Source organism: Apus apus, chromosome 7, assembly GCF_020740795.1.
Source record: "Apus apus isolate bApuApu2 chromosome 7, bApuApu2.pri.cur, whole genome shotgun sequence".
Lineage (NCBI taxonomy): Eukaryota > Metazoa > Chordata > Aves > Apodiformes > Apodidae > Apus > Apus apus.
Window position 1 is genome coordinate 8,613,967 of NC_067288.1, and position 16,263 is coordinate 8,630,229.

General features: G+C 34.1%; 1 protein-coding gene across 2 annotated transcripts in view; it reads right to left on the minus strand.

Moving 5' to 3' along the window:
- DENND1B (DENN domain containing 1B) overlaps window positions 1-16,263 on the minus strand; it is a 151,368-nt gene that overhangs the window by 18,454 nt on the left and 116,651 nt on the right. For both annotated transcript variants that reach the window (XM_051625306.1, XM_051625305.1), the window contains 5 exons: window positions 11,912-12,002; window positions 8,514-8,554; window positions 7,719-7,787; window positions 5,227-5,283; window positions 4,312-4,422 (listed from right to left, as the gene is read on the minus strand). In XM_051625306.1, coding sequence (XP_051481266.1) covers window positions 4,312-4,422; window positions 5,227-5,283; window positions 7,719-7,787; window positions 8,514-8,554; window positions 11,912-12,002 — 369 coding nt within the window. The remainder of the gene's footprint in view (window positions 1-4,311; window positions 4,423-5,226; window positions 5,284-7,718; window positions 7,788-8,513; window positions 8,555-11,911; window positions 12,003-16,263) is intronic.

The following is a 16,263-nucleotide window of genomic DNA, read 5'->3' on the forward strand; positions in this document are numbered from 1 at the left end:
CTGCAAGGCAGTGCATGCCTAAAGGTACAGGTATTACCTAAACTTCCTTAGAGACAAGGCAGCATTGCTAACTTAATAATTATGAAGTGAACTGGTAGTTCTTACCTGGTATTCTGCAAATGCTGAAGAATGTGTTATTAGACACTAATTGCATTAGGGCTATTGACATCCTGAAATGCTCCATTTTTAGTAAGCTACGCTACCACCTGATATAACACTAAAATTACAAAGATCATATTCATGAAATGAAACAGATCTTCCTGGCATTTTACCCAGGCTTATAATAAACACAAAATCGTTTTAATAATATATTAATTTGGAACAATTTATTGAGCTCTCCCTGCATTTAGAATTCTGTCTAGCTAGAAATCTGTGTTACCTGGGAACATATAATGAAACAGAATTAGAAGAGATTATGTAAAAATGGAGTGCACCATATTCTAATACATGCACTACAGTACCCCCTCATCAATAGTTAAAGAAACCCAGAAAGATCATTGGCAAAATACCATAAACAGAGCTGAAGTAATGCAATGCTTACATAAATTTTTGTTTCAAAAATTTTAACTGGTAATTTCTAATCTCTTCTACATTCCTAATTAATGAAGGAGATAAAACATATCAGAGACATATTATTAGGTCTAGGCATGAAACAGTTAATAGCAGTGCACATGCCAAGGTTTTAATAAGGCTTAACAATAAAAAGCTTCAATCCTCCACTTTCACTAGGTTTTGTTGTTGTGGTTTTCCCTTGCTTAGGGCGATCCATCTGTTAATGTTGACTCGCAATACAGTGAAGCTCCTGCACACATAAGAAGCCTAGAACAGCTAACCTAAGCAGGAGTTAGCTCAAATGAATATTACAGAGATAGAAAAATTCATCTTAGGCAAAGATTAATGTGTGTGTGTGTGTGTGCACTCCAGCACATATGAGTGCCCTCCTGTTATTTCTTTCTTTAGGAAAGACTTTCAAAATGCAAATTACAGGAAGGTAAGCTGATCACTACAGTTGGCAATAACACATTTAATGATTTATCCTGCGATTAGGTTTTGACAGCTATTTTATATGCTATAATTTGTTTTGATTTACTATTAATTTTTTTAAGCCTATTGCCGAGCTGAAAAAAAAAAACCAACAAACAAACCAGTATGACAGCAGAGCTAAAGCTTAGTAAATATTCATTGTTAAAAACAGCTCTGCACTGTGACCAGTGCTGGTACTCTCCCTGGGCCAAACTGGCCTTGTTTTCAATAAAACCAGAGAAGTATCCTTTCCCTTGAGCCCTGTTAGTCTGAGGCTGCAGTTGGAACTGTCATCTTCACACAAAAGCAAAGGGGGTGGGTTTTACAAACGCAAAGCCTAATTGGGAGATCTTCATGGCTGTACTCTTGACATTTATTAAAGCCTCATCAACAAAACAGGAAATAACCGTACTAATTAGCAGACCCACATACAAGCTACTATTTGTTGGGGTAAAAGAAGACGCAGTTCCTATTGTAGAGGAAACATCCTCCTAGACCCCCAAATCCTGTTATGAATTAATAATGAAAATGACCTTTTACAGAGAAGGAAACTTTTATATCATACATAACGTTTCAAAGTAAATAAATTTCACAGCATCTCGGATAACTATTAGTAAGTATTAATTTATTTATTTACTTGTTTATTTCTTTATTTTCAAGAAGTGGAGAATGAAAAACCCAATGCATGCATCTAAGATGACATAAATATAACACCAAATTAGTTATATTTGCAACTTCTAAAATGTTTTGTTATGGAAGAGATAGTATAAAAGTGCTGAAGTGCCTCTTGTTTGGAAGCTAGATGACTATTAAAAGCAATCTCTCTTTTGTTTGTTTAGGTTTTAGGTGGATATTCAAATGCACTGACACTGCAACTTAATTAGTATCTGGTCCTTACTTAAAATATACATCAAAGTGCATGAACTGCACCTTAGCACTATCCTTATGCTCCTATAGACACTCATCGGCACCATTTCAGAAATCTGGACAGAAAGGATCATTTGCAGGATAAAGAGTTACAGAACAGAAAGATTAAGCCTGACAACAATAAATGAAGTGAATTTCACAGATTGCTAAATGGCAGATTCAGCCCTAAATCAAACAGCCTCTCATACTCATGTACTTGTGAATACAAACATATATATTCATTTGGAAATAAAGTTTAAATCCACACTTATTCACAGATAACTTGCTTTTATGTTATCTTACTCAAACACTTACCAAGAATAAAAAAACCCACAAAAGTAGCAACAGAAGACTGCTATTTTTTAGAAATATTTTAGTAGTTTGCTTTTGGGGAAGAGGAAAAAGTGGGTGAGTGAGAGGTGAAGGAAACTGTGCAAGAGCCAAATTCTTGGGGAGCAATTACCTTTTGCTCCTTCTGGCCCACTGGGCCCAGGTGGCACTTGGGACAAGAGGTTGGGAAAAGACACAGGTCCTTCTGTTGGCAGCAGAACAAGACTGGGGGGCTGTTAGTTACAAGCTTTGAGAGTAAACAAACCTTGTATATGTATGTGTATACATACAAAACACACATGTGCATATTTTTATATATGCAAACAAAACTAGGGACTGATACGCACTCCTGTCTTGTTTCCAAAACTAAAAAACAACTGGTAGAAACAGCAAAAAAAGTAGAAAAGTATTTAGCAGTATACAGCTGTACACACACAAAAAAATAGAGGTTAAATTGTTCTGTCCGAACACTGGCCTTCAAAAGAAATGCTTAATTGCACCAAGGTAAATTATAGTCCTTTGTATCCCTAGACTCCTTTACCTACCAAAAGGCAGCACTACCATATCAGTAAATAACTGCAGGTTTCTTTAATAAAAGCAGTCTGTAAAAATTGACTGACTAGGGGTACGTTTGCTTTATGTATTTACACAGATACACATAATTGCAGATTCAGCTACACTAATCTGTGAATCTTGGCTTATTATGAATTAAAAGCTTCTTAGTGCCTCAGGTTATCATATTATTTTGGTGGAAGGAAAGTCGCTACATATTAAAATGACAGTCACCTATTGGAAACAAATATTTTCAGTCTCACTTATGTTATTAACATTAGAGATCTATACTTGTACATTCACAGAATTGTCTATCTTCTCTTCTGATACTCAGTGAAAAAATCTAGTGTACCTTAAGTTCCTGAAAGAATGCAGGTACCACAGTTGCCAGTATATAAAGATATACATAGTTTAACATTTTATCACTGGCTTTAAGAAATCACAAAAACACATCTGGAATAAAACCTGCTTTAATAATTAAAGCAGAAATCTTTGTATTGTTCATAAATCTGCTAAAAATAATTAACACTAGTGGACAATTTCAACATTGTTTAGCATTTCTATTTTAAATTTCACAAACTTTGTATTTATTGCAGACAAAAACTATCTCAAACCAAACTGATTAAATGGACAATTCAGGTTTTTATCACTGCAGTTTCTAAAGTAAAAAAACAAACACTGTTAGACCAGCTGGACCAAATTTATATACTTACTTCCTATCTGAAGAAGATATATGAATTAACAATCCATACATAAACATTAATTACATATATTAAAACACATAATAACAATATAAAGTTAAAAATACACCCACATATTAAAATACGTACATATGCAGGTATTTGTTCCCAGAAAAAAGTATTAAAAATTTTATCAAAATCTTTCAAATAAAACCATCAAAAAATGAATCCAATCATACTAAAACACTTGCCAAAGTTGAGACACTACACCTGTTACTTCAAATCAAGACTAGAAAGGATTAGAGGACAAAAGGACAAGAAATTGGCACTGTAATAACTAGTTGACTTATTAATAAAATAACAAATTATAACTCTCTGAGCATGGGTAAAAGCCAAAGGACTGCCAAATGAATTTATTAGAAATGCAAAGTTAAATGTGCCCCACTATAAGAAACTAAAAATCATACCTTAACCCAGATCTGTGAATAAACTAGAATGTATCTGCTATGAGAAGTCTTTATCAAAAACAGCATTTATCAGGTCCATACTTATAAATCTCCTTTCCCCCCGCCCCCCCCCCCCCTTTCAGGGATGAAATACAACTAACATTGCTCTTCCATTCACAAATTATAGCAGCCTTTCTATAAACACAGCCTTTTAATCACACTATGCAAACACAGACCTTACGAAAAAAAAACACACCAAAGCCAGAACCCACTCAGAAAACAACCTCAAACAGATTCACTGATGTGTTACTATAAGTGGCAAACAAATTTTCTCATGTGCTCAAGAATAAGGACAGAAGTTTCAGGTGTCTTACCTGTGCCAGCCTTCGTTTTTCAGAGTTCTCTCTTTTCTCATAGTGTAATGTGTAGACAGGAGTAGCCCGTACTGCACCAGCACTGCAACTTCCATACTCTCCTTCACTCTCCTACAACAAAACAGTTTTAAATTCCTTTATTTATAATCCTTATCTGCTAACGTACTCTCCACATTATGCATGCAGAATGCATTCAAAATTATCTTGCCACACTCTATTACTGTCATGAAAATACCATCTGTAGTATGAAAATCAGATTTAGCTTTTCAGGAAGCTGAATTATCAACACTGTTATTTAAAAGATGAATTGTTCAAATGTCTAGGAAATATTTTTGAAAGTTTTCTTAAAATAGCATAAAATATATCTAAAAAATGGTTCCTTTTCCCTACAGAAACATCTTAAATGGAAAGAAAATTTTCAGTTTAAAAAGCAGCTACAAAATGCCTAACATGTATTTTCTGATATTTCTGCAACATTGCTTTTGCAAAATGAAATGATTCCTTAATTTAAACATTGCCATTGTCCACATATCTTATGGAGCCAAAAGAAACAACTACACCTTCTGAAATACACTGCACTGCAAGACTCTCCCAGCTTACATTCTCAGCTTGAAGCAAAGGTTTTGATTGTGCTATCAAAGCAATCAACTTTATGAAAACATACATCCTGTTAAGGTATCTTTGAAGACCTCTGTTGTTCTATGATAAAATATGCGAACAATAAAGAGATTATTCAGTGGATGCATGGAATGACAGGTAGTTGCCAGAGGGCTCGTTATGAAAAATGTATTTTTGAACAAAGGGCTAAGCATATTTCAAAAGTCATTAAAAACACAAATCTCATGTGATTTGTAAAGTATGAGCTTTAAACCGATACAGGATCCAAGGTAAGAAAGTAATAAATGTACTACATACCTTGTGTTTTAACTTACTCTTCACTTCTTTTATTCCTTGCCTTGCCTGATTTTTTGCCTAGAAAAATAAAAGGAGTTTAGATCCGCAAAACACTGGCTGTAGTCATGGAAGATGCTTTATGCTGACATAATTATATTATTATTTTTTTAACCAGTGGGTAATACAAAGGACAATAACCTTTATCACAAATTTCATACATGCGTTGTCATTGTGTTTTATATATTTATTCTTTGTCTCTATATTTCAGGAATTGATTCAGTACATGCATGCCAATGCTTAGGAAAACACACATACTCAAGAATTCTCCAATCTTACTTAAGTACAGGCTAAAAATGGGCATATACATCACTCCTTTATTTGAAATAGTCCTTTAAATGTGAAAGGTTATTTTAGCAGTAAGGCATGTTGGAAAAATGTTAAGATTTTCAAGATGACTGCTGCCGTGTTCCAGTCTGGCAACTTGCAGGACAACATCAATCTTAAGAGGAATGAAGTGATTTCATATGCAGATGGAGATTTTGCCCAGTGTTGCTTAACAACATTGTGCTACTATTTAGGGGAGAATTCTGTAAGTTATAAAAGAGACAGCCAAGGATCAGTGTTGCATAGAAAACAGAGCCAAGAATGTTCTTCAATAGAGATATGAATTATCAATACAGAATACCATGTACTTCTGTTTAAAAATAATAATAAAAGGAGAGAGAGAAGGAGGGGGAGTAGAAAAACAAGAAAAGATGGTGGGGGAAGGTGTGGGGACCAAAAACTCTAACCCTAATTGAAGAAAGGGTATTTTTCCTATACAAATACAGGAAAAAAATCATAAAAGTTTTCAAGGTTATCTTGAAAACAGGAGTTTTTAAAGATATATTTAAGGGCATAATTATGTGGAAATCACCATTTTTTCCATGGCTTTCTACACAACGAAGTTAAGATTTTTATTTTTTTTTAATGAAGAGGTAAGAGAGTCTTTTTGATCCTTAAATCATAGTTCTATAAGCTCAACAGCAGCACAATGGGGCGCCATGTAGCAGATGCTAACCTGAGAGCCACTTTGAACTTTCCAGATCATGCTCATAGCATTTGGATGAATTTTGGAGTGCTTTGTTCTAATTCTGAGGGATGGTACAAAACGCATTATTCGAGGCTACCAATCAATTATCAAGCAATTAAGAAATGTATGTTTCATTTGTCTAGTAACAAGCTCCATAAAGGGCAACAGCATAAAAACTAAATGGGGTATAAATATGAATACCTTATACACAGAGATCCTCACAAAATTTACCAGTGTTTCCTGAACCTTCATTATCAAGGACATAATTATAAAAATTGAAGGCTAGGCAAAGACCACGTAACCACAGTTTAAGCTAGTGTAACTTGAAGGAGAATAATTTGTAGATGACCTGATAATGAACCATTTAAAAAATTATAAATTAGTTAATTAATATTAAATATATTTAAATTATTTACCTGTTTCCCTCTATGACTGCAGTGTTTGTCAACTGATGGAAAATTAAAAATTCTGTTTGAAAACTTTACTTAAAATACACTAGCTTAGACTGATGCACTGATTTACTCAGGATACTTATTATGCATCCCACTGGTAAAACATTGGAAAAAACAAAAAGGAAGCCAAAAGTTTTTTTTTCCCATATTTTAAAAATACAACCTTAAGATACTTCCCCTTTCATTTTACACTATTTTTTTTATACTGCATGATACTGTATAATTTCACATGCTTTATTAGTTAGGCAGCCTTTTAAAACAAGACTGTTGAGGTTTAACTTTTAATCTCAAAAGTATAAGCATTAAATCCAGTTAAACTTGAGTATTCTAGTACCATCTTTAAAAGAGCAGTTGACAGAAAAGACTTGCTACACACATTATGGATGCTTTATCACATCTTCTCCATAATGTAGCACTTTGTGCCAAAGTGAAATTGTATCTGTATAAACCAGGACTCCATTTGTCTAGCACAATCTGTATCTGTTCTGAGTAGAGAAGGTCTCTACACCATGTTAACACTATTTATATTACATTTAAATGTAACATTTACAAAATGCTTTCCACTCACGTTTATTTTGCAATGCCTGTGTTGTGTCATTGGGCGTTAGTGTAAATGACAATTTCTATTTTTGTAGTCCATGTTTTAATCATGTTGCCACCAGGTCAGGAAGAGCTTACAGCTGTGTATCAAATATCTAAATTATATTCAAATAAGTATGTATTATGATTGAAACAAAAACAGCACCGTGATGCTTTGAAAGTGTCAGTTCTAACGTACAAGCTACCCGGAAGACTCTGAATCAACTCTAAATCCTAGTGCTATCTGAGAAAAAAAATGAAGCTAAAAACGTTCTGCAGGCTGAAGGTTTCTCTGCAATACAATTATAAAATGCTTAGGTTTTTAAATGTTCAGGAAGAATGAGAGGTTGTAGGAAGTTGAAGTATTTTAGTATTTTTATGTATTATTCATTTGAAAGAGATTATCTTACGAATTTATATGCTGTCTTCACAGCCGGGGTGGCTTTGGTCATTGCTGTGTTGATCAATGCACCACCTTTCTGAAATATACAAAAAAAGGTATTTTAGTAACATTTTAACACATGGCAAACTTTAAGACAACAGCAAGGAAAAATACACGGTGTGCTGTAAAGAAATAACAATCTTGCTTTGGAATTTGCAAGAATAACCACAGCTGTGTTTCCTCCCCAACCTGCTGTCTGCAGCTACACAAGGGTTACAGTCTGTCATTATCATAGCTGACACATTTATCAATGCATTCTAACACAATGATGTATTTTCTTTCTTCCTTCATTGTTACCATTTCAAAATCAATTCAGAAATTATGGCTATTTCTCATGTGCTCCCATCATATTTATTATATAACTTAAAAATACTTTGACCTGACAGAAGGAACTAACTCATTTAATCACGCAATATTTCTCTTAATCTAAAATAATATATTTTACTAATCCTGCACAATACCAAGGTTATACCAAGGGTCTTCTGCTAGCCAAACAACACAAATCCATATTAACAAAACTGTTATCTACTACAACTGATAAACTTCATATCAAATTGCACTGTCACACCTAATTCACAGTTATGGAATGTAACATGATACAGTAAGCAGTGAAATCCCTGACTATACAGACAGAAAAGCCTTGTGCATTTTGCCATTTGTTTATGGGACTTTTTTTTTTCTTAATTCTTTAAGAAAAACCACACAAAATTACTGCATATACCATAGATACACTATTTATTATAGAATATAAGCAAGTTTATACCTTCACTGTATGCATCCACTGCTGATAAGATCTTGAATTTCCTGAAATAGAAATATAAATTTAACACAATCAAACATACATTCAACACTTTAAATGTTTCAACCCTCCTCGCAATCTGCATTAAAATTCCCTCAGAGGAATATTCATTAATTTCATTCTTCCCAGACAGACAAGGAATGCAAAGATAAGAATACATGTACACTAAGAAAAAAACTAGGTATCTCTTATTTAATGTTTCCTATTTTCTTTGTAAAAGAAAATCTTTTCACCACTGAGAGTTTTTAATTCCAGTTGAGGTAGAAAGAGAAATTAAAGCTATTATAAGGTGTCATACTGTTAAAAAGTCTAAAAGGAAAAACACCAACTCAAAGGAAAGAACAACATATAATGAACTGCATTCAAACATAATGATCCCACTGGGCAAACTTTCAAGTACAAAAATTACATGGATTGCACATGGTACCATCCTAAGGAAAAAGAATGAGATAAAAGCCTAAGGATTGTGGCACAACTATATACTCATGTGCAGAAAAATTATTTTAAATTATTAACTGTATCTACTTTCTTTGACAAAGGAAAACCACTAAAAGGCAAGTGAGAGATACTGGCTTCTGTAGGACTACCAAAAACAACTGCTCCACTAAGCTGGATATGAAGGACAGGTTTAAATTCTACCAAGCACTTGAAAAGAAAATAAATACTATTTTCCAAAGCTGCTTCTGTTGAATGCCAAAGGTTGGGTCCCTGATCCCTGAGAAAGGTTTAGAGTATATCAGTCACTTGAATACTATGGTCCTGTTACTAATCCCAGACAAGACATATTGACAAGAATGCTGAAGTTTCAAATAGTTTACCCATTCTGAAAGGACCATGCTTCCTTGACTTCAACAGGAGTCCTTAAAACTTCTTAAGCTTTGCAATAACCAATTAACTAAGGCCTGGATGGAACTACTGCATTGACTAGTAGAAAGCCAAAACATATCTGAGGCTCAATCTCCTAGAACACAGTTGAGAACTAACTGCATCACTGTAAAAGGTACTCCCAAGAGTCTCAGTGAGGTGAAAAAAATGAGCTGTTGATACTAATCTTGAGCACTTCCATCCATTCCAGAAATGCCTGCTTAGAAAGGATCATTATGATCCTATCTCCAGTAAAAACATCAAAGAGCAATCTAAAGAAAAAATTGTTCTTTAACTTCTTCAAGTTGGCTCCCTGGAACTACCAGAGAAGGTAGCATGCCAACATCATTTAGTAAGGTAAAATTTAACTACTGCTAGTGTGTGTCAATGAAATTAATTCAATGAACCATAAGTATGTTCTCTTACATGACATTTTACAACTTCCAGTTCCTATCAATATAGTCATACATCATCCAGCTTGAAATATTCTTAACAGTGACTCTTTCCACATCTCAGGTTTCTCTGCCACAGCCTGTGACTTCAGCAATTACTAAAGCTAGTAAACAAGATCACAGAAAATCACGAGGAAGTTTAACTGTTTTCTAATTGGGTAGAGAAACTTCAGGGAAGGCAATAAAGAAAAGAAATAAACACTCATCTACAGAGAAGACCCTTCTAACACTGCATACCCTCAGCTGGTATTGAACCTACTGGAGCTCTATGAAGAAAATGTTGACTCCTTAAAATGAATTATTAAAAGAGGTTCAAAGGTTTTAATTTTTTGTTTTCCTATTAGAGCCACCATATTAGACCAACTAAAAAACCCTCAAAAACCTTCTGTAATAAAATTCATGTTGTTATATATTACTTAAATCAATGTATTCTGCAAGAAATCCAAGTGCTAGGCCAATCAATCATCACAATATTCTTGTGTTGAAAGCTACATAAAAATCTTGAGAATTAGTGCTTCTACAGAATAATACATATAACAGAAAATAAAAACTCATGAAAAAATTAAGTATAAAACACGAATGGTAATGGAATTGCTGACACATTTCACACACCAGTCACAGGGAAATAAATTTGACAACTTTACTGAAACAAAAATTATTTGTAAAAAATAATGAAATCTAGGGTTTAGTTTCCAATTTCCAGTTTTACTTTCTATACTGGTTTACTTATGCTCACATATGTGGGAAAATGCAAATTTAAAGAACTTAATTAAAGAAACACTTTCCATTTGATTCTTTAACTTTAAAATTATACTTTCTACAGCTGAGAATATTTTCACCTGTCCTTTAAATAGCCTGTAATTCACACTAATTTTCTGTGACTTTTCTGAAGGCTAGGTTTTACCTGTGTTTTTTTTCTGAAAACCTTAAGCTTCGTGATAAAATTGAAGGGAGTTAACTCTGCAAAGAGATCATAGTTCTACCCCATTAGCGTCACAAAATGTCACCTTCAATTGCATACATATTGTTAGCCCTGCACTTCATAACGATAATGAGACAGCAGTTATGTAAATACTGAATATGTGTCCTAAGCAATTTGTCCACAAACTGGCAATACAGGGCTTGTCTGACTTGAAAAGTAAGCACAAGGTGCAATCTAAGTAAGAACTGCTAGTGAAGGTGAGCACTCCCTCCTGGGCAGAGCCAGGTGAGACGTGGTTCACAGGCTGCCAGTGTGCAGCTAAGAAACAAGCTTTATCTGACTTCCACTGCAGCTTTATTGCAGCCTCCTGACTCCCCAGCTGCAGCCAGCCAACACACTCTGTATAGACATCACCTATCTGAATAATGGATGCTCAATGCCCAAGATCTGTTTACAGAGCAGCATAAGTTACTCTAAAAAGAAAGAAAAGAAGTAAATTCCTGTATAACTAACCACACATTAATCAAGAAAATAAAATTTACATGCTAGATCATAGTACAAGACACAGAGGGCAGGAGAAGGCAGTGAAAATCTTGAACAAAAGGATTTATATACTCTGAGCATAAAAAAGGTATTTTACAGAAGACAAAGATGGCTCTGCACCATTTGATAATTCCTCTGTGGCTGCCAAATCCTTTCCTCTTTAAATATGCCCATTTAAGGGTCATCTGGCAAAGGAAGACTATGTAGAAAAAGTTCAGCAGCCAAAATTTAAACATTGATTTTAAAATACAGTTTGCACATCGTGTATCACATTATGTAAACATGCAGGTAAAATGTAAATAATATAGTGATATTTCCTTTTACAATGAAATCTAAGTATTATTTTATGGGATAAAACGAGCATATCTTTATTTAATATACTGCCATAACTAGATACATAACAGTAAGTGTCCCAGCAATGATCTGTTAAAGGCTGAAACCTTACCAAGAATGAATGGCTACAATGAAGTAGTAATAAGATAAGTGACTTCTAAAATTTACAGGACATCCTGAAAACATCATCATGTTGAACAGCTCCCAAAGAAGCATCATAAGTAAGTACACTTAATTTAATTCTATACCTCCACAAAAGCCTCCTGCTGTGATTTCCTCTTCAAAAACATCAGAGAATCCTCTTCCTGCATTTAATTTGGATAGTCGGCCATCAATAAACTGAAAAAAAAAAAGTCACACTTTGTTGGCCCTTCTATTAATACACATTGTTACAGTTTTTAGTGTGTACCTTATAGTGGAACATGGAAGTTCAAGAGAACATATAGCTTATGTATAATTTACTGCTTCTAGATGGATTTAGAAGTTGGAATTGTGAGCAGCAGAAATAGCAAGTTATTCTAAATATACCACATAAATTATATGTTTTATGCAAAACTTACAAATATGAAAATACATCAGTTTATTTCCTTACAAATGGTAACTTTGGATTTGTAATCATAATTAAATAAAGATCACCGAGCTGCTTCCTGATGCTCTGTTTTGCAATTGTACATTTACTTCAAATTGTCAAAAAAAGGAAGACAAAACAGTATCCCTTTCCGGGTATGCATCAATAGGTCCAAAGTAGAACTTGTGCACAGAAAGTACCTTCAGAGCAACTGGAAACATTTCACCACACCCAGTTGAGAGAAATCATAGACTACAATGTCTGCTTGAGGTCCATGAAGTTTGTTTTTTACATGAAAAATTACCCTGAAAGAACAGTATGTGAAAGGAAACTGTAGCAAAATCATCTATACCAAGACAGCAGAGGAAGGCCGTGGCTTGGCTTCAGAAATAGTGGCGGCAGGTTGATGTGACCAGCAGAGTGCAAACTGACTTGAAGGATGTTTTGTTTAAGTGTATGGGAAAGTGACGCATGGAGTCCCAAAACAACATGAAGCGTGATACCAGGGCAAACCCCTGAAGCCCTCTCCTCCTGACCGAGCACAGTTCAGGGCTGACACCACCACATTTTTAAGTTCCAACACATCTGTTTGCCCTTTTCTTTAACCACTAACACTTACTTAGTTCCATCTACAGATGCATGTTGTAACAGTTGTCCTTATGCACGTGTTACAACTGCAAGAACACATGGATTTGTATCCACATATAAGTGTACACAGAAAGACTGAAATAATCAAAGTACACCAGGAAAGTCAAAGATAATTAGCAATTAAACCTTTCAGAAGGAACCTATACATTCTTTTTAGGCATTACCAGGCTTCAAAGTACAACAAGCACATTCTTGAAGGTTTAAAATTCTTTTGAGAAGCAGTCCTTCCCTTTTTGTTTTGAAAAGGCTAAGTCAAGTCTCAGAGATAAAGCGAGAAAGCATTTTTCCAATTATACACAGTTCATCATCCAGCAAAAATGTTAAGTTATTCACTGGCACTAAACAGTATATAGGAACCAACCAAAATTAATTATTTGGCTGTATCATATTTTACCACAGATTATCCCAACACTGTCAGTGACAATCTGATGCTTGTCAATGAACAGACTAGGGATGTGAAACAAATTACTTTCTCACAGTACAAAATTTCCAGCAGCAAGAATAAGGCAAACATTTATTTCTCTTTCTTGCTTAAATTCCTTCTTATTTTTCTCATTTTACTGCAAGCTGGCTTTTTTTCCAAATAGGTTGGTTCATGGTCAGACCACTATGTGATGACTGGATTATTTCACAGAAAGAAAGAGATAAGAGCACCTTCAGCTAATGCTGTAGGGAAGAAAAAAAAACAAATCATACCAACCCCCTCCTCCTGTCCCCAGCCTTTGAACTGTATGACATTATCTCTTTTGGGAAAGTTATGAATTCATTCCATACTATACACTAACATATGATTTATGGACATCCTCATCGTTTGGTAAAATTCTATCAACAGAAGGTTGAGACACAACCTGAATTTCAGTTTTTAGGGGATCACGCCAGTTGAGTATTTAATGTAAAGACTGATAAACAGAACTATTAGGAAAAAAAGACATTGAAGACATTATTTAAAGTAAACTATATGTTTTAGTAGTGGTAGCAGCAGTTACTACTTTTTAATCATTTACTGTTAATGGTTGCACACAAATTGCTACATGAAAAGAACAGCATGTGAATTGCAGTTACATTTTATGGTTTTCTCCTCCCATTTTTCAAACTCACACTCTCTGGCCTGCTATTCAAGAAATGCATTCCCTTGGAGATCCAGAGAGCCCTTGGTTGACTACTGCTTTCAATGAAAAGCTAGAAATATCAGGGCTACTCTTGGATTTTCAGCTGACTAAAGACAGTACTAGCACAATCCTTAAATATTTTTTAATTCTAAAACCAAAATACAGACCACATCCATTTCAGAAGTTCTTGATGCACAGATGATAAAGGGTAGGAGGTTGGGAAGGCGACATTATGTTTTTGAGCTAAATCAAATTTATTTAGGCAGGAGTAAGAATTACAAGTCAATTCACCAATTATTAAAAACAAAAGTTGGTAGATGCAAAGAAAACATTATAAATGTGATTTCCACACTATAACAGCTCAATAGCTGACAACAGAGTGCAACTCATAAGGTTTGTAAATGAAATCTGAAATTCCCAAAGACTTCTGATTCTTCAAGCCCTAATTTTTTATTATTTTTTTTTTTTCCTAGTTAGCACTTTCCACCATTTTAGGAACAAAACACAATAAATGTTGCCAATTACATCACTTATACAGTTCTATTATTTAAGGAGATAGTCTAGCATTAGGCTTCATGCTAGTTTGAAGAATTAATTCTAATATTTTCCCCAGACACTCATCAGAACCATTTGACATGGAAGATACAACTATTAATTGATTATGTTTGCAGCCTGAAATAAAGATTACTGCCTTCCATGTTATGCAAATTAAAGGGGAGCCTTACTAAAGTTTTGAGAAAGCTAACAGATAAATGGCATTCATAATAGTATCGATATAAAAGATGGGCGGGGGAAGTGAGAAAATAAGTTAAATAAGTTTACAGTCTAAGAGAGCAAGCATGTCATCTGAAGAAAAACTGTCGTATACAGAATATTTTACCAGTAAATAGGAATATTTTATATATAAATAACAGTTATTTTCTTTTAAAGAAAAATATTTGTATATGATTGAATATACTATTAGTTTAAGAATAACAATAACCAGGGTTTTTAAAATTAAATTGGTTCAGGGCAGAAGATAGCTTTAGGAAACTATAGTCAACAAACGGCAGGAAATTGAATTTCACGTGTCCCTGCAGTTGTGATCCTTATAATGGTACTTATAATAATTTTTTTTATTAATTCTTGGAAAAAAAATAACAATTTGGTGCATTCTGTTTCAGATAAATACAAACAGTCCTTGCAAATTCCAAAAACTTGAAGTCACCAACCTGATTTAAATGACATCTACATTAAATATGTAGATGTTCAAGACAGTGTTTTGAGGCTAAAAGCCAATCTAGGCATGGTCCTGACAAAAAATATCCTGCTCAATTGTCAGTAAAGACTATGATGCTGAATAAGGGAAAAAAAATACACGTGTTAATATAAACGAGATACAGAAATGGACATTACAATACCTGAGAAATAAAACTCAAGTAAAAAAAACCATAGATTCACCTCTGCTACACACTTCTAAGGAAACTAGCACACATCTCTAGAATTTACAAAAGTTTTATGAGTCTGTCAAGGGAAAGGAAACATAGTTGAAGAATAACGGTGCTGTTTAGATGAAATAAAATCAGAGTACCTGAAGTTTAGGTAGGATGAGGACTGGCCCATAAAGGAGATAACAGCTTGTAATGAAAGGAGAAGTGTCAGGCTGGAAGTGTCACTAGCCATAGTATTAGAGTAAGCATTGGGACTGATCCTGTATAGAGGTTAGTTAATGGTTCTGGTACAACAGCTACTACATTTGGGGATATCATTAATAGAAAGCATGTCAAAATGCAATATAAAGTAAAAACAGACGATGTTGAAGATTAAAATATCCTTAATGGGAGTAAGACAAATAATGAATTCCACAACGTATTCCAACAGTGACTTCCTACTGATTTTCTGAAAAGACGCTACAAATTTCAAAATTAAGAGAGTGGTTAAATTAGAGGAATTTATTTTAGTGTAGGAGAGCATTGAAGAAGATTAAAAATCTACAAAGAAAAAAATATCAGGGGAAAGATTTTATAAAATGACACAAATAAAGATTACTTGTCAGTTATGGCAAAAAGACTGTACTTAAAGTACCTAATTTCTGCTTAGTCTGGGTTTCAGGCTGCTTCTAAGAACTATTTTCTACTTAAAAGATTTTCCAGAACAAAGTACAGTACAGTTCAGTCTTTTTAAACACAAACAACTTTGAAAACAGCTCATTTGTCAATGGGAAAAAATTGAGAAGATGCAGCTGGGCTAAGGATTAGCTGGAAAAGGAGGAGTAACCTTTGCAACAGAAACTAGA